This window comes from Rhipicephalus microplus, chromosome 1 (genome assembly GCF_043290135.1).
Source record: "Rhipicephalus microplus isolate Deutch F79 chromosome 1, USDA_Rmic, whole genome shotgun sequence".
Classification (NCBI taxonomy): Eukaryota; Metazoa; Arthropoda; class Arachnida; order Ixodida; family Ixodidae; genus Rhipicephalus; species Rhipicephalus microplus.
The window spans coordinates 130,608,805-130,628,804 of NC_134700.1; the positions used below are offsets into that span (position 1 = coordinate 130,608,805).

Below are 20,000 nucleotides of genomic sequence, written 5' to 3' on the forward strand. Positions count from 1 at the left end.
TCGAAGCCAATGCTGCCATCCCTGCGGAACGAGCTCTACAACGCCCTCGAGTTAATGTCGGTCGCCTTCTCGAAAAGTTTCACGCAACGCCTTCATGTTCGCGACATTTGTGTGTCGACGTCTTGTATTGAACATCGCTTTTATATTATTATAAATAACTGGAATAGCTGTCGCCACTCACTAAGGATAGCCACCGCTGTGCAGTTAATCCTTTATTGGGCGTTACATTTCGATTAAAAGAATGTGAATTGTAAACAGGAAGATTGACTGGCATTTACCAATTCGCGTGTGTGATTCACAAGCGCAATCATTACAGGAGGCTATACAAAACGTAAGATTAAAATGAAAATAATTATGATCCCTGAATTTGATTACGTAGCACTTACTTTGTTACGCAATTCAGCAACACTTGCCATCATGCAGATTTCAACATGTATGCACGTCGGGCCTGCACGTATTCCGAGCGGAGTTCGCGATGCTTGGTGGAACATTTTATTGCTCACATAGAAGAAAAAAATAAATAAGTATTCATTTATTTGTAAAAATAATCTCAACTACAAGAGTTGGAATCATGAAAGTTGTCAATGTTATGTGCATGATTGTATTGTCACTGATTCGTGATATTGATCAAAGCATGATGCGGGTCCTGGGTAAAACGTGTTTGTTTTCACAGCGTTTTCATTTACAAAAATCGTGTGCATTATTCAGTTTCACGACAACAAAATGTGCATTCAAAACAAAGAAAATGGACAAACATCATAATCTGTCTGATGAGATTTGTAAGGCTTTATTAATTAAAGAAAGTGACATTGCACAGGACGCTGAAAGAGCCCATGAAATCCGAAAGCTTAAAATTTTCGATCACTTTAGGGAAGAGCTTTTATTTTGGGATACTATAGATGCCATATGTTCCTTCAACACCTTGTTGAACTTCTCTAAGGAGTCCACCAAACTTCCACCAGCGTGCTCGACAGCTTTGTTCATTCCATCGCCCATTTTTTTTATGGCGTTGAAGATATCGCCAATGAAGTATTCCTCGCCCTGCAATAGCAGAATGGCGCGGTTAGGGCATGCGCTGTCCCGTGATTTGCGGGCGAGATTTCTGTCACCTTCGAGGCAGGCTCCCTTCAAAATGGCTGTACTCGTTATTCCTGCATACACTGTCAATTACCTGTGGCGCATACCCACATATTGTGGATTGAGTTATGCGGGTACGTGTCACACGTGTCTAAAGGAAAAGGTGTGACGCCGTACGTGACGGGAGCTTCCCGTTATTCATGTCATCACCACACAGTCGTATTCGTCGAAACCCTGTTTCTTATACCAGTTTTAGTTGATACTAAGAGCATAGCCGACTTTTCGAAGGGAGCCAGCCCAGTCTTCTTCAAGGCATAATACTATTTACACATTTACGTGCCTTCTTAAAGCGTCTCGAGACAGGAGGGAAGGGGACATAAAAACAATATTAACAACAAAAAAAGAACGAAAAAAAGAACCAAGAAGAAAAGAAGGAGGAAGAAACGTTAAAAAGAAGCAAGAGGGGCATGCCTGGATTGGGAAAGAGCAGGAACTCAACAAAGGCGAACGTAAACGAGCTATGCCATCTTTGTCAACAGTACCTCCCGAGCACCCACCCTTCCACCGAGTGGACATTTTCACCTACGACAAATCGATGGGAGAGCTTAAGCTCTCCTGTATATATATATATATATATATATATATATATATATATATATATATATATATATATATATATATATATATATATATATATATATATATATATATATATATATATATATATATATATATATATATATATATATATATATATATATATATATATATATATATATATATATATATATATATATATATATATATAGGGCACAACGGGAGCGCTGTCAAAAACAACAACAAAAAAATAAGAAAGGACTGTGCACAAGTACGAGTCAATCAGAAAAAAACAAGCATGGTCTCCAGCTATGCTCTTTGTCACCACTGACAAAGTGACACCAGTAAACAAGAAAGGACAGTGTACACGTACGAGTCAGTCAGAAAAAACAAGCATGGTCTCCAGCTTTGAATCTTTGTCACCTGGTCACAAAGATATCTCTGGTGACAAAGCTCATAGCTGCAGACCATGCTTGTTTTTTGTGATTGACTCGTACGTGTACACTGTCCTTTTTTGTTTCTTTTTTTGCTTTTTTTGTTTTTGTTTTCAATTGAACATACAAAGTGTTTACGCTCACCTACCACTTGACGGCCATTGAGGGGACACGGCCGAAGGTGAAAGGTAAAAAGCCGACCGACCCACTAAGTGGAAACCCTTTCCTTACGCACGCCATCGCGGGCCCCTCTCGAAACTGTTGCGAAATAAATATATTTATCCACGTTGACAACGCTCCCGTTGTGTGCCATATCCTATACCTTCACGAAGGCTAAGTGGCCCATCGAATTATTACTCCCAGTATATATATATATATATATATATATATATATATATATATATATATATATATATATATATATATATATATATATATATATACATTTCTTTCTCTCCCCCTTATTCAAGATTGTATAAAGCTGAGCACCAACAAACTGTACCCTCAATCCTGATGAAGGCCAGACTCTGGCTGAAATGTCGAAATAAACCACGTTGTGACTACTCACGGAGGGTGTACTTGACTCTCTCTCTCTCTCTCTCTATACATAGATATATATATATATATATATATATATATATATATATATATATATATATATATAGGAATATGTATATATATATATCTATATATATATATATATATATATATATATATATATATATATATATATATATATATATATATATACACTACTAACGTTTCCCCATTCTTGATGCCGCACCTGTGGTAGGGATCAACATCACACCTTTGTTATGTAGGAAAAGGTACTTCGACTAGACAGAGCATCGATAGTGCTGAAATAATAGATTATTTGACCACAGAGCCTGTTTGAATAGACCACCATGTTTGAACCTTTCGTTGCAATTCAGGGACTGCCGCTACGCACATAGGATGACGGAAGCAAGTGTGCTAGCAGGATTTCAGGAAAAAACGGAGCGAGAAATTGAAGAGGCTTTCTTTATCTCTAAGGGTGGCGATGCGTGTGCCGCGGGACCATCGATTGTGCTGCAACCTATCGAAGTCGATTTCATTACTGCTTGTCACTACAACAATTCATTTGTTTTCGTGCTCTTATTCTCCCGTCACGTGTCAAGTTCCTTAAGCATATATGTGTGTACGTTATTTAGTGAACTTGTGCTTATAGTGAGCGCTGTATTTGTGTTCTTCTTTCCGGTGTCTTTTGTGCTACGTTATTATTAGTAATAAATAAATTTTGAAGTTGTGCAAGTCTTTATATCAACCAGTAATAAATGGAGTCGTGGCGCTTTCCTAATATTATATGGTTATATGAAATTGAAGAATCGCTGATGGAAGCGTCTCACCATTTCGTGGACATTATAGTAAACAACCACTTAAATGTATGGTGGGAAAAAGCAGAAGCTGAGTGTGAAACGAGACCGGGCTATACATAAACCACATGAACAGTAAAATTAGAAAGCGGTTGGCACGAATGGCAGGTACAATATGTTTCACACTTAGCGAAAATCTGAGAGCGCATGACATGGCGGTCCGGCCGTAGCAGCAGACACGGTTCTCGCCCCTCAGAAGTCTGCACGCGACTGCAGCACTGGCCGCGTCGCCATCTCATGCACTTTGACATTTCCCCTAAATGTGAAACAGACTGTACATACAATTTATAACGAGTGTTTTCTTGCATACGCAGTCTTCTCTTTTGAAATAACACAAGTACTTATTTCACTTAGGTCAATTTTCAGAATTGTGAACCTTGCATTGCGTAGAGCGAAGAGGTTGTTCTATACGTGACTAACTAAGTTTATATGGACTAATTAGCAAACATATGGAAATTCGCAAATCATATCTCCCGACTACGAACAGCCTATGGGCACATATGTTGAAGGGCACACTGAAGGGCACATATGTTGTTCTGAAGGGGCAAATATATCTATGGTGCACACGTGACTATAGTGTGCAATAAAGTATTCCTCCTTGAAATTGAGGAACAGGAAGACAATCAGCGCTCTATCTTGTCAGCCTATGACATTGCGTGGAGCAGTGTTATTCATACACATTACCGTGCTGCAACTTCAACTACATATAGGTGACACAAAAATTGTCTCACGTTGGTGAACCACGGTATTTTAATTGGCCTGTTGGCAACTCCTCTTAGTTGGCAGTTCACCTTACCTTTGGCGTAATTTCATACCAGCGCTAGCTTAGAACCAATCACTGCGAATACCAGTGACAAGATTTTTAGTACGCATTGCTCTCGTAGTGTTGTTGACGGGGTGAGTGCATAAAAATAACACAAGCTTTCACGAATGCATGCTGCATGCACGCGGTTCCCGCAGCTACAGAACCCAGTAGCAGGTAGCGCCACCAATCCCAAATTTGGGTTTTCAACGTATTCAGGCTCGATGTATGCGCCGAGTGGCAGGTAACGGAGTTTCCGTGAATAATAAATACTATTCACATAATAAGAAAACTTCAAAGCATCATGCGAGGGGGATAAGCAAATACGTTTTTTCATAGTGTTTGGTAAAGCCAGCGAAGTAAATTCAGAAATTTCACAAGGGGAAGGTAAATCTGGCCGTGGAAGCCATTTTGTTTGTTGAGTGTGGATTTTTTCAGAAAATTATTATAACAGTTATACCTATGTTAAAAGGCATAGATAAACAATCACCAAGCGTGCGCAGAACGGGCCGCGCAGTCACAGCGAAAACTAAAAGCGCGGCCTCTCTTGAGCCTTTTTCGAGCAAGATTAGGGCAACTAGCTACAAGCACACTTTCGTGGTACCCACTACACTATAAATCATAATTTTTGCGTAGTGGGGAAACACCCACTATGCAAGTATTCGTAATTATTCGGAGAAGCGTGGTAACCGCTACACACTTGCAAGGCACTACTTGCACGTTGTTGATGCTGCAGTTCACTACGCTGAAGAATTGCGCCTGAGGCGTTTTTGATGAGTTGGGGCATTCAATGACCGACTCGTTACGCAATTCAGTTTGTGTGACGCGTGGTCGTTATCTATATGGGCTAAAACGCTTTATTGCACATGTTAACGCGATTCCTTACCCGACATAAAGCCTGCATACGGTCAGTTAGAACGGACTTTTGAGCCACGGCATAGATCGGTGGTACAGTACTGGGCCGCCTCACCGAGAGTCTGGGTTTGATTCCCGTTCTGTCTTCAAATTTTTTCATTCATTATGTTTTTCTTTACTCGTACGATAGTGGTTATGGTCAACGGTGGTGAAGGTGGCAGCTGCGGACAACTACGGTGCCTGAATCGGTCGTTGTGATCTCATATCAAGATTCCCCGTAAAACAAGCAAGGGTTCCGAGCTCGCGTAATTTCATTGTTTTGTTGAGTCTTGCCTGAAATCGATCGAGCGGCAGCAGTGATTTAAATAGGAGAATTCTTATGCCACAGCTTAGGTGAATTCTCACTGGTACACACTGCAGAGTAAACGAGAATTTAAACAACATGAATGACCTATACTTAACTGTCAACTAAATCAAATATACGATGTCTGAAAGACAAATCTTAAGGGGTAACGTTCGCTAGCGGTGAACCCCACACATCCTGTCTGAAGAGGAAGGGGGGGGGGGTGAATATTCCTTTGACCCCTTCCCCCATGATATACGCCAAACGCTTGTCTCAAAATACCTCGTCATGAAGTTGTGCGGTTTCCTGCTGTTTTCGTGAGATGACGTGTGGCAAGTCGTCCGAATCACTCGTTTCCACAGCAACATGTCTCGGTTGGCTCTCGATAGCAGGGTCATCAATCTTGTCCAGTTTGTGCGACGAAGCTGCGTGCAAGGCAAACGATTTTTGTGTTGCCCGAATACACTTTAGTGCTTCGCTGGCTGATGACCAACGTGTTTCACGTGCCGAAAGCCATACGGACAAGTGAACACGTTTGATCAGGTAACAGGAGTGTACATATACAATCACACCGGGCCTCTTGCAAGGGGGCCGAAATAGCGATACGGCTAGCATGTGCTACTCAGCTTTGACATAATAATAATAATAATAATAATAATAATAATAATAATAATAATAATAATAATAATAATAATAATAATAATAATAATAATAGTAATCTTTATTGCTCATTTAATAGGAAAGTAGTACATATATTAGGCCTGTCATGGCCACAAAGGGCTTGAATTGCAGTGCCTGGCAGAAGTGCAAAAACATCAATCTTCGAAATAATACATTGGCTTATGTAAAAGGATACAATAAAATAAAAATGTTACAGGAATGAGAACAGCCACTTGCTTAGGACAATAAATTATTCTAACACCGGAGAACATCTCTTAACAGATATTTAGTCCAGGCAATCCGTAGATTTTACGCATAAATGTCAATCGATTACCGAATCTTGCCTAGTAGCAATTCTGAATATTCTATTTAATAGTTTATGAATATTCTCCTTTGAGTAAATACAGTGATCAAAAAGCTGAATATGAATTACCATGACTTTAGGAACATTTCTTACCTTCACTCATATTTCTTGAATAAAAGCCACATGGGCAATCTAAACTTTCAAACAACGTGATAAACACGCCAAAGTTTGGCCTGAAATAGAAACTTAGTTGAAGTCCGACTTCCAGTATACCAGTAGTGCGACCTGATGCCTGTAAAATGTGTGCACTACTCATAGTAGGAAATTCCTGTGCCCCATATAGTAAATGTGCCAACTAAAAATAGCCAAGCTAACAGCAGAGGTGCTTCTCCGGTGAATATATTTTTGTGCTGTGTTCGAAATGCAATTCATTTTCTGTATTTCTGTTGTAATAACGGCAGTCTCATCAATCATCACTTACCAGAAAACACAGTGCAGCAAATTAGGTAAAATACGGCTAGTGAACGTCTCATGGTCCTGTAAAAGAAAGAATATATACGACATGAAAGCAACGTCCCAGAGATGTTCTCCTGTTTATGCTAACGGCGTTGGCCTATGGCGTCCTTACGTAAACAGATATTGTATGTATGTATGTATGTATGTATGTATGTATGTATGTATGTATGTATGTATGTATGTATGTATGTATGTATGTATGTATGTATGTATGTATGTATGTATGTATGTATGTATGTATGTATGTATGTATGTATGTATGTATGTATGTATGTATGTATGTATGTATGTATGTATGTATGTATGTACTTAGGACAGCAGAGCAGTCGATTATAGCACACCCCTTATTGAAGTGTCGTATGCCAATTGCGTGGCATGTTAAAAAGGAGGCTGAAAGTGGGCACAGTAAGGTGATGTTCTCCACGAAATTCGAATCCATGCATAAGATGTAGAATCTCCTTCTTCTTAGTCAAACAATGCTTTCAGAATAACAGTTCTCACGCTATACCTAGCATCCCTTTTTGCACTCAAGTAAATAATATGTGTATACAAGATATACTGTAAATAGCATAACTTATTTGTTATAAAGCATAATGTATGAGTTTTGTATGATGTCGCAGAATGTAGTCCGTCACAACTGCTTGCTGAAGCTTTAGTTGATGCAAAGTTTACGATGCCACTTACCACGGCTGCAGCTGAACTTCGTTCTTGAGGAGGCCGTTTTTCAGTGCTGGTAGTTCATGCTTTACAGGCGGCATTTATATCTGCACTCCCGCCCCCTTGCATGACCAGCTTAATAGATGAAACAAAGGAACACCTACATGAAACATGAAACAGATGCGCGAGACATGAGAGAAAGATACAGATAAAACATCTGTAATCAGTGCTCCGAGCAGCAAGTGTTTGCCTAGCACACACTGATCGAGAGAATACACGCAGTTTCCGGCTATTTTGGCTCCTGCGAGTGTATACCTTACACGGGCTTCCACTGAGGACTTGCTGATAATCCAACTAATATGTATACTGTATCATGTACGAGATACAGACAAGAAAGTTACGAAGTGACCCACATGGAGCGCAACACTGCAATCGGTTAGTGCCAGGACCTTATATATTGAACAAAGGGGAGCTTTCTTCCGAAGACCACGTTTCTCTGTTGGATGCAACCAAACTAGTTCTACGGAAAGTTATGTAAAAACATCATACGTCGTACTAATTGTAATTTTTAACCGCTTCATAGCAATTATAAAGTATTTTCAAACAGATTTTTGTGGTCAATAAGCTCCAAGTCTACAACCTCCGAATGCTGAGCCACATAAAAAGCGAAAAAAAAAAACACTGCTCATGACAGCACGAGCACCGAAACGCTCCACAGACCCGAGCCGTGCTATAGCTCACGAACGCCATTTTCTTAGCAGATAAACTATAGAAAACAGAAAAATATAGAAAGCCCACATTTCTTTCAGAACTGATATCGTGTTTGCTTTAATAATGACACGTGTCATTCCATGTTTCATCTTTTGCATTGAACAATCATTTCTCAAACTAAAGTAAGCAACCGCAGTTGTCGCAATGAAGTACCAAACCACTTTCACATCCCAGTTTCATTTCGGTCCTTACCTTGTTAGCAGGCTCGCAAAGCTGTTTATGCATGCCAGAACCTATGATTCTGCAGCAAACCCTGCGACCTATGTTAGGCGTATCTGACAGGGTAAGCCTTCGCTGCCCTTCACGTAAGCTTAGTTCTTTTCTTGCTTGAGCTGTGGTGGTTAGTCATTTGGCAAAGATTAGTAAATTGTGCGGTGATGTTTTCAATATATATAATCAAGGAGATACTCCGTGAAACAGTAGCAACGGAAGCGTTTATTCCCACAGTTCTGGCCAGAGTCTGGCCAAAACAAATGAAATAAACGCTTTCATTGCCACCGTTCCCACGGAGGATCTCCATGAATAATTGCAACGCGACAGCCACTTTCGCCACCATGCTGTGCAATATATGTATATATATATGTATATATATATATATATATATATATATATATATATATATATATATATATATATATATATATATATATATATATATCAATGGCACAACGGGAGCGTTGTCAACAAGGATAGATATATTTGTTTCCCAACAGTTTAACTCATCCCCTGATGAAGGTAGGACCCCTCCCGAAACTGTAGGAAATAAATATATATATCCCTGTTGACAACGCTCCCGTTGCGCCATATCCCATACCTTCACGAAGACTAACTGGCCCATTGAATCAATACTCCCACCCACTACACGGGATTGTCAGCGTAATATCTAATCGAAACATCCTTACTCTCGAATATGACGCTGACACTCCCGCGCCACGTGATAGGCAAGAGCAGCCAAAAACTTATGAGAAAAATGTCCTCAATCTGTCCAACACAACGCTCACACCCGCTAAGCTTCAACTTTTGTCGAGAGGCTTAACCTTTTGTCTATCATCCGGTAGATTCAATGAATTTGAACTGTACCGAGACCTCGATAACTTTGCGCGTAAACTGCGCCTCCGTGAGTACTTTCATGATCGCAAGGACTGTACGGACGAGAATAGATTGATTGGTGGTGACAAATCATGCTGTCCAGGTGAGCAGAGGGACAAACACCTCGATATATATATATCAGCAGTTCAAAAAGATATCATCAGAGCGTATGAAAAAAAATCGGTCATCTCTAAACAACATATCAAAGTCAGAACGAAGGGCACTCAATGAACTACGAAAAAACACTAAAATTACCATTAAACCGGCTGATAAAGGGGGCTGCATAGTAATTCTAAACACGTCGGACTACTTAAAGGAAGGGGAATGACAGCTATCAGACACAAAATTCTACAAAGAACTTCCAAAAGACCCTACTCCCGAATTTGAAAGGGAGATAAAAGTAACCCTAAATAATCTCCGCCGGGACGAGAAAATTACCGGCAAAATGTTAAAAGCAATGGTACCGGCCCATTCTGTTCCCGGTCGAATCTATTTGCTCCCCAAAATACACAACGCAGCCAATCCGGGACGTCTGATAGTATCCAGTAACAGCACATCAACAGAAAATATATCAGAATTCATCAATTCCTTAATAAAAAACATCCCCCCGAAATTTTCCTATTACCTAAAGGACGCAAATCACTTCATCTGCGAAGCTTCAAGTCTCGACATCCCAGGCGGTAGTTTTCTGGTGACCATGGACGTCTGCTCACTGTACACCAACATACCCCACCATGACGGAATAGCGGCTGTGGTTTCTGAATATGTAAAATCTTACTCATCAACCAGTGTAAGTGGCGAGGTACTGTTTACACTTCTTGAACTTGTACTTAATTATAACCATTTTGACTTCAATGGCAAGCATTTCCTTCAAGTCAGTGGCACTGCAATGGGCACGAAAATGACCCCAAACTTCGCGAGCACCTTTATGGTTTCATTTAAAGTCCCATTCATTGAGCGACGCACCTTGAAACATTTCTACTACAGAAGATACTTAGACAATATTTTTATGATATAGAACCACGATGAGGGAAGTCTTTTCCGCTTCATAGAGGATTTTAACAAGTGCCACCCATCAACTAAATTCACGCACAAAATTTCCAAAACTAGCATTAACTTCTTGGACGTCACTGTCACGGTCAAAAATGACCGCTTGTCAACAAACCTTTACAAAAAGCCTACAGACCGTCAAATGTACCTACATTTCAACAGCAGCCACCCAAAGCATTGCAAAACAGATTCAGGCCTACCGGTACCGAAGAATATGCACCGATATGCGGGAATTTGACAGACACGCAGAACACCTATAGCATTCGTTATTGAAACAAAATTATCCGGAAGACATTATTGACGATGCCATACTACGTGCTCGCAACGTGAACAGGAATGATATAATTAATGGACTAAACAAAGTATCTAAAACGACTTCCCAAACGAACCTTATACTAACTTACTCCTCATCAGCGCCACGAATCAACAACATACTTTCCCGCCATTTCAACATAATCAGGCAAAGCAAACGACTAACTTCTATTTTCATGAAGCCACCTCACGTGGTGTACCGCAGGGATAAAAATCTGAAGGACATTCTTGTCAGAGCAAAAATAAACACCCCCAAAATTCAATCACGGTGCCATCCCTGCGGAAAAGCTCGATGCAAGGTATGCCCACAGATGCACAACACGTGAATCCAAAGCAGCAACGAAGTTTGGAAGCAACGCGGCAGCAACGAAGTTTGGAAGTTCATGTCAGTATAACTCATCCCCTGATGAAGGGAGGAGCCCTCCCGAAACTGTTGGGAAATAAATATATTTATCCTTGTTGACAACGCTCCCGTTGTGCCATATCCCATATATATATATATATATATATATATATATATATATATATATATATAAATATATATATATATATATATATATATATATATAAGGGAAACAAGTATATACTTCAGGGCTCGTTTTTCGTGCTTTACACAATAATATTGTGATCTAACAGACAATAATGCCAAGGAAGGTATAGGGGAAGTTATTAGGCCAATTGTAGTGTAAATGAGAAGAAAGAAAAGTAGGTGAACAGATAACTTGCCGTGGACAGGATCCGAACCTGCGACCTTCGAATAACGCGTTCGATGCTCTGCCACTGAGCTACCATGACAGCTATCCCCCCAGTCACTCTTTTGGGTATATATGTCAATTTAAACGTGGGAGTGTCAGTCAGCGCCACTAGTAGCCATGGTGGCGAATGTGGTACACTCTTTATGAGCCTGTTTGGCGTCACCTAGCACGTGAACTTAATACTAACTGGCAGCTGACCAATAGTCCCCCGTACACAACCTAGAGGCACCAAGTCTGCCAGTACGAGACCCTCGTTAATGAATAAGGCAAACAAGTGTATACTTAAGGGCTCGTTTTTCGTGTTTTACACAATAATAATGTGATCTAACAGACAATAATGCAAAGGAAGGTATAGGGGAAGTTATTAGGCCAATTGTAGTGTAAATGAGAAGAAAGAAAAGTGGGTCAAAAGATAACTTGCCGGGGGCAGGATCCGAACCTGCGACCTATATATATATATATATATATATATATATATATATATATATATATATATATATATATATGTGTGTGTGTGTGTGTGTGTGTGTGTGTGTGTGTGTGTGTGTGTGTGTGTGTGTGTGTGTGTGTGTGTGTGTGTGTGTGTGTGTGTGTGTGTGTGTGTGTGTGTGTGTGTGTGTGTGTGTGTGTGTGTGTGTGTGTGTGTGTGTGTGTGTGTGTGTGTGTGTGTGTGTGTGTGTGTGTGTGTGTGTGTGTGTGTGTGTGTGTGTGTGATGCCCCGCCACGGTCGTCTAGAGGTTGTGTGGCACTCAACTGCTCATCTTCAGGTCAGTAGTCGAGCGAGATTGAATCCCGGCTCTGGTGGCTGCCCATTCGATTGAGGTGAAAATGTTTGAAGCCCGTGTGCTTATATTTAAGTGCACACCAAAGAACTTTCACGTGATCAAACTCTCCGCAATCAACGACTAAGGCGTCTCTCATAACCATATTATTGTTTCGGGGCGTAAAAGTTCAGATAATATATTATATTATTATGCATGTGCGTGTATGTCGCGAGGGCACAGAAGGCGAGATGACACGTTCCGGTGCAACGATAATCAATTGTAATTCTTGTGTGGAAATTGCTTGCAAGAAGACAATCCTATCTGAATAGTGCCGCTTCTATCTCTCTCAATGAGGAACTAAAGCTTCATTGTTGTCTCGCCTGTGCAGTTGCGGGGCAGTCGTGAAAGTGTCGTTTGTTGTCGATGGGTAATGTTCGGACCAACTTGATAAAAAGAAATTCTAGAACCCTTGACCTGTTCCCTTCTTTCTTTCTTTCTTTCTTTCTTTCTTTCTTTCTTTCTTTCTTTCTTTCTTTCTTTCTTTCTTTCTTTCTTTCTTTCTTTTCCTTCCTGTCTTTCTTTCTTTTTCTCTTTCTTTTTTCCTTGTAGCTCATCACGCAACGCTCTACCTTGCCCTTTCCCACCCCGCACCGAACATAAGACCTTCATGCTCGTGATTAGGAGCGCGAATCTTGATTCAATACAGGTGTCCGCGAACAGTCATGTCTTCCTATTCGGGTAACAATAAAATGTAGTAACGTGAAACAGCTAGTCAACTCCATGAGAGGGATCGATAAAAGTTACCACCATTGAGAGAGCGTGAATGGATGGAAAGATGGCGCACGCAAATACGCATGCAACCGGTGCACCTTCGGGGGCCGCTTTTCCTTGCTCTCAATCGTGGGAGCCTGGCTTTTTTAAAGCTTTAGCGTTATACAAGCCGCTTCGCAAAAGTCCAGTGTCGTCGTCAGCGTCATTGGTGTGATTGAAAAATTGGCGATGTCCATGCGCGAAAACTCGAGAAAACTGCAAATAAATAAGTAATAAATATTAAAATATGGCAGGCTCCTGTGGAACTCGAACCCAATCTTCCACGTGGCAAGCAGGGGCTGTACCTCATAGAGGTGCCATTGCATGTAACTGTCTTCGAAAAAAAAAGAAAGATGAAAAGGCGAAGATCGGGAATCTCGTACTCGCTTTGAAGCACGTAGGGAGAAGGATTAAAACGTTCCTGTGCGTTTCCTGTACGTAGTTTGAAGCGAGTAAGTCGGTGGCTAGCAGTAGCCGTATGCAACGCTCATTGCCAGGAATTCGCTTCCCATCAACAAATCTTTAGAAGTAGAGCAAACCATGTAGTTCACTCTGAGCTTCGTCATCGGCGGCCAAATGTCGCTGTAGCACAGCAATGGCACTGTCACGGGACTGTTCGTTCTCGACATTAGCAATCTTAGTCAGATCATTGTCGAGCCACAAGTGGTCCCAAACTTTACAGCGGGGTCTAAAACTTAGGTCCAGAAAATCACGCTCAAACCGTGTATAGGAGCCACCAAAGTCAGGTACCAATCACTTTCGGCGTTTTTCAGCCGCTTCCCGCGCTCTAACCACCTCCGAGTCAGCATGCTGGCGTCGACGTGTCCCTGCAGCTTCGCAATCTTTCACAGTCTCTAGGTCCGCTTGTCCGCTCTGTTGTTCCGCGTCAGCTTCGCGAGCGCTCAACTTCGGGTCAGTTTGTTGGTGCGGCCATTCCGCTCACTGTAGCTTCGTGAGCCTGCCACTCTGAATCCGTTTGTGGGCGTTGGCAGCTGCAGCCGCTCTTCGAGCCCTCAGCTATGCATGTAGCTTTGCCACCAAAATTGGCAAAAGGCACGGCGTTTCAAGAAAAAAAGAAATTTCTGCACGGCTTACCACAGTCACGAGCAGCAAAAAAAAAAAGCCTTTGAATGCTGCTTAAGAAAGAAATTAACTTACGTTTCCTCATCCTGTATCATTGCCTGTGCATTTTCTTTGTATAAAATATTATAAAGAAAAGGTACAGCGAGAAGTTTTCCAGCACTGACCAGTTTTTCGAAAGCTTGAGCTACCGTGCATTACCCTAAACAGGCAACAACAACGAACACCTAATGAGTGCCTATCTTCAACACTCGTTTGATTAGCACTTGCAACCTGCAGTTATAACTGATAACCGGGCCCACATACCCAGGATCGGGCTCCAGGGGCCACACCCGAAATACCTGTGGTAGCGGTGTTTTACCGAGAGAAAATAGTAGTAATAGGTGTTTTGCATGGCTTTCAACAAGTGTCACCAGCCCCCCCCCTCCCCCCCAAAAAAATCCTGGCTATGGGTCTGCTGATAATTACTATTTTTTAACATTTATACCGTCCATTAGACACCACAATGATATAACCGAAATCTATAAAAGAAGATGGTCAGAATCTTTAAAATGTGGAAATGTTGCTGAAGGAGGGATCATATGAACCGATTGATAGATTCATGGATATGTGGGGTTCAACTTCCCAAAACCACCATATGATTATAAGAGACGTCGTAGTGGTGGACTCCGGCAATTTCGACCACCTGGGGTTCTTTAACGTGCGCCCAAATCCGAGCACACGGGCCTACATCATTTTGGCCTCCATCGAAAATGCAGCCGCCGCAGCCGGGATTTGATACCGCGACTTGCGGGTCAGCAGCCGATTGCCTTAGCCACTAAACCACCGCGGCGGGGCGATCATATGAACAGAATCATAAGATTGAGCGTTTTGCTCAAAGCGACGCAGAGAGCTCGCGTGATGTTTTGCCAATGCCAGTTGCATTGCAACCGTCATCATCCTGCCGCAGCTGGACGGTGCAAGGAGAGACATCACCTAAAAAAATATTAGTGGCAGACATTCATGAGCCTCAAGTCCTGCTCTGTAACTATCAACGCAATTCAACTGTCTATAGCTCTAAAGGACGTCAAGTACTGTCCATGAAATAGGGCACTCTAACGACGTCTCACGCATACCACTGCGCCTACCATGAGCGCTCCCAATCACTGAGTTTTTCTTGTTTTTCGGCACACCTGCAAAGCAAACGCAGGTCCTGACCGTGATCCGGCTAAAACGGTGCATGGAGCGGCGTTTCCGGACGTTTGTCACGGTCCAGCGCATCGGCCAGTGCTGATGAAGGCCACTCAACGCGGTCACTGTGGCCCGCGCCGAGGAACGCAGCTGGCGCTGCGCTATTCAGGGCAGCGCTGCGAGGGCCTCTTTGCGAACAAGTCAATAAAAAAAAAAGTTGCAGTGATTGATGCGAGAAGAGTGCGAAGGCGTGAAAATGCGTGTTGTGATATTCTCCTTGTAAAGACTTTCTCATCGTCGGTGAGATGAGTAAGCAAGGCGTGAAAGCTATCTTCTGGCTTGCTCAGGATACACTCCAGGCGTTCGTTCACGACCACGTCTCTTTTTGTAAGGACGCCTCGCTTTTCTGCGGCCGCCCACAAAATATAAGATCGCCAGCCAGAATCGCAGTGGGTAAAATGTTCACCGGTATATCTTTTGGAGAGGGAGCAGCGTCTTATGTGTGAAGGCAGGTATATAGGTGAATGCTCAGCCCGTAGCCCTCGCCATTGAATACGCCACCTGATTTCACCGTCGTACAGCGCTCTCGGATATCGCACGCCAACCGCGCTCCTACTTCTTGAGAGAAAGCATGGCCCCCCTGGTAAGGCTCGGCTCCAAAGGAGGCTTTTCTTACGAAGTCATATGGGTACGATTCTGATCGCAGTTATTAAGGTATAGCTATGCTGATCCTTTGATGTCATTAAAAACTTTCTTAACTATTTCTCAGTCGTCTTTAGTGCATCACCATGTTTTTAATTACAAAATGCCGCTCCACTTAGACTTCAGAGAGGCTCTGAAAAAATTGCTGCGATGCCTGCACAATTTCCCCCAAATTGCCACAGTGACCTCAAGGTCGCGAAAATCTTTCGTGTCCCGCGAAATCAATCTATACGTCTGTCAGGAGCTAACCGCAAACGTTCTGCAATTTTGTGGGCTTATCTGTATGAACTTTGCAATATTTTTACGAATCTTATAAAGACGGAATCACAGTTGTCTATAAAGCGCCCAGCCAACCGCCCCTTAAGGCTGCGGTCTTCTGCAGAAATGTGCAGATGTCGACGACGAAATGATACCTAACCTAGTATTACTGCGTGCTAGGTCGTTGTGCTGTAATTCAAGCATGAATGAAAGCTTGTATCTAAGCTGAGGTACCAGCTGCGGACCCCGTGTTCCCCGTACTGCTTTAGCTAAGTGTGATTTCGCCTGCCCCATCCAAGCTAACGAGACCTGCACCAAGTGAGAGAGACAGCACCATGAAAAAAAGAATACATACGGGCAAGCTGCCTTGTTGATATAAAACAAAGTTGCAGAGCTTGGTGTTTTCAATGCATTCAATCCCTTTCTGCGCAAGATACTGCGCTTCTTGACTAAAGACCAAGTATTACTTACTTACACGAACGTGGAATGGTAAAATGAAGCAAAATAAGAGCTGTAAGGAGGCTGATGATTGACATAGTGGGTTCTGTATGTACGGCGCAGGATAGGCACAATGACAAGAGGTCGAGGACTGGTGGTGACTTGCCATTAAAATGTAAATCAATAAATAAGAAAACAAAGTAGCACACACCATAACTGGTACACGCACACCCAATGTGAAAGAACCACCGAGATAACAGCAAAAAAAAACAAACGAAAAAACAAGCAACATTGAGAAAATCAACTGGACTAAACTCTAAGTTATACGCGTAGAAAAAGTCACGTACTCTATTTCTTTGTCACTGAAAGAATCTGAATCTTTATTGATGCAATTTCCTTTAGCAATAGCCCCAGCCTCAATGATGATACCTGTGTTGTTCTGGAAATGTGTAGCTAAAATTGGAGTGTTCCCGGTTGCTGGGGCATATGCGCAGGGAAACAGTGAACTCAAAGAAAGCCATCAGTTCTTGTTTGTACTTTGTAGTCGTGTTCCTGTAAACGCATATTCAAGTGACTGCCCATGTGACAGGCATAGGAGTGTCCGCATGATAGGGGTATGCTTTAAGCAATGCCACCAGATTAGTCAGTGAAGCTGCTGCTGTCATTATCATTGAATGAGCTGAGGACTCGGCCGACTGGGCAAGTTCTGACACACAGACCGGACAGTTTACGCGGTGCCGAAGGTAGGACTGAGGTACCCGCCTTTTCCCCATTTTTTAAGCGCACGTTATTTCCAATATTTGTACGAAATAAGTGTTTTTTTTCCTCGCCGTTGCTTCAGCATCTGCGCGGCTTCCAGATTTTTTCAAACTAGATATTGCGCAGACTTTTAGCAGCGTAAACGAAAATATGATGGGAATAACGTACATTCTTCTATCTAGCGATCTGCACGTGTCTTCTCGCTTCTGAGACGAATTTTGGAGGTGAACTCGACACCCCACGATGGTTTTATTTTTCTCAACTGAGTTTCAAACTGCCATGAAATAATTGTTGCATAAGGTATACTCAAGGGATACTTATCGTGAACTCAAAGCAATTAGGAAAGGCCTTATGTACGTGGAATCGTTTTCGTTATTTTGTGTTTACGTTTTCGGGGAAATTATTTTTAATGTCTGCGCAGTATGGAGCCACGTGGGGTCGCTTCGGTAGTTCATTAGGGCATAGAACGGGAAACTCATCTGAAACATTCAAACGCTAAAAAAGTGAACCTTTGAGCCAGGTCGCCAGCAGCTATACAGTAAGAGCACATTGTTTGTTTGTTTTTTTGTCCTGCTGCCTGATGACCAATTCGGGTTCACACTTTTTGGTTTTGATGCGCCAATTTCAGGTTTGAAAGACCTTTCTTGCTTCCGATTTGCTCAAGCCCCTCTTTCCTTTATTATTACGCAAAATATAAACCATTTTTATTATTTACTTCTCTGCAGTTCATCGGCACCTTCTTTCATGCTGTTGTCTTAATCTTACTTGTTTGTCCCTGCAGAAATGTAGCATAATTAAAGGAGCCGTGACACCAAGTTTTCCATGAAATTATGTCTTAAGTGGGTCAGTGTTCGTGCATTCACAAAAAGACCGGCAAAGTTTTAGATCACTCGGCCGATAATTTCCTTCATAATTCATTATTTTGCTGGATACTACTGTGGCCTCAGTTTCGGGCGAACCTGGCGTAATTGTGAGCCGTGACGTAACAAGGAGCCATAGCTGTACGAGCGCCTATGTTGCGGAGAACGATATCGTTCCGCAGTCAGCTGCGAGTGAGACTTAGATAATTTTTTTTGCTTTCTTTGGCTTGACACTGCAAGTTAACGATATGCAGTGTATGAAGCATTGGTGGAAGGCGAAGACTCCGCTTCTTCCAATAGATGACTTCATACGCGCCAAGGCAAAGTGGTGGTCTACTGCGGTCGGCAGGATTTATAGACGGCGACTTCAAGTTTTTTTTTTTTTTGCGCTGCAATAATTTTACAGCCTACTTTTCACATGTGTACAGGCATAATATAGCTTCTCCTTTTAGTTTTAGCTGGGTGACTGTTGAGTGACCATGTCATGGCCTGTACTAATTTGAGATCCGTATTTGTTATGTTTTGGTGTTATCGGCAAAACGCAGCTTTTATATACATTTTTATATCCCGTGCATTTTTCGTTCAACCACTCTTAGAGCTAAGGAATAGTCCAAGCGTTACTTGCTCACTAGCATCTTATTACAGCTTTGAAAAAAAAAATATTTTATTTTCATTTGCGAAGCTCAACACGTGAATGTGTCCTTGAAGCTTCATTTATTATTTGTTCATTTTCAGCTGTTCCTGCTGGCTGTATGCTTATCGTCTGCTTCCCTGCTGGCCGACTACTGCTGGGCATTCAGTTTAGGAATGATTAATCCCTACGTATTAAATGGACGTTACGGCACATATGGGCAGTACGGCGACTACGACATGATTGGGAACTATGGCGCCTACGCAGGGCGTGCCTACGGCCCGTACGACTACTACGGCGTTCCGGTTGCATTAAACTGACTGGCAATGTACGTGTTCAGGCAACAGCTGCCAAGTGTTTTTTTGTTTTGTTTTTGATGAGGCGAGTATAGCCTGCTGATAGACTGACCACAGCTCACCTTCATACGGTTGGCAGTAGTATCATGATATCCGATGAACAACACCCAGCAGCAGTCACACGAGTCGAGAAATCGACGCTCGGTGGCATAGCACGATGGTAATGGCTATTATTGAGTCCCCCATTCGGAAGAGAGTCACAGCTTGGAAGCATCCGCGACCCACATATGCCCACCATCTCCCCTCTTAGTATCTATGCTACCACCAAACTCAAGCGGAAAAAAAAAGAAAGCCCACTTGCCCAAGCAATATGAGGGATCACCAGTCAAGGACTTTACAGTGCTCACTGATTTGGGCATGGCTAAAGTAATGCAAACACTTTAGTTTCTTCCATCTTCAGTGTGTGCTACATACGTGTAATTTTGGCACCAACACTTGGATAACAGCCAACATAACTTTCAGCGACCAGATTAGTTGTGGCATGGTAGTAGTATTCATCGTAGTAATAGTATTAATAACAATAGTAGTAGTAGCAATT

The 20,000-nt window shown here is 42.1% G+C and overlaps 1 protein-coding gene across 1 annotated transcript; it reads right to left on the reverse strand.

The window, feature by feature from the left end:
- Nucleotides 1–764: 764 nt before the first annotated feature.
- LOC119178359 (uncharacterized) lies at nucleotides 765–7,827 on the reverse strand. Its single transcript, XM_037429556.2, has 4 exons — nucleotides 7,685–7,827; nucleotides 6,966–7,021; nucleotides 5,803–5,945; nucleotides 765–1,041 (listed from the first exon to the last, which is right to left on the reverse strand). Exons 1-4 carry the CDS (start codon nucleotides 7,756–7,758, stop codon nucleotides 862–864), a joined length of 453 nt encoding a protein of 150 aa, XP_037285453.2. The 5' UTR covers nucleotides 7,759–7,827; the 3' UTR covers nucleotides 765–861.
- Nucleotides 7,828–20,000: the final 12,173 nt, after the last annotated feature.

Bases quoted from the DNA above. Each gene is read 5' to 3' on its own strand.
- LOC119178359 (XM_037429556.2), bottom strand. From the start codon at position 7,758: ATGCCGCCTGTAAAGCATGAACTACCAGCACTGAAAAACGGCCTCCTC. The intron at 7,022-7,684 runs GTAAGTGGCATC...TTTCTTTTACAG, and splicing joins GAAGTTCAGCTGCAGCCGTG to GACCATGAGACGTTCACTAG. The intron at 5,946-6,965 runs GTAAGTGATGAT...CCTTGCACGCAG, and splicing joins TTGCTGCACTGTGTTTTCTG to CTTCGTCGCACAAACTGGAC.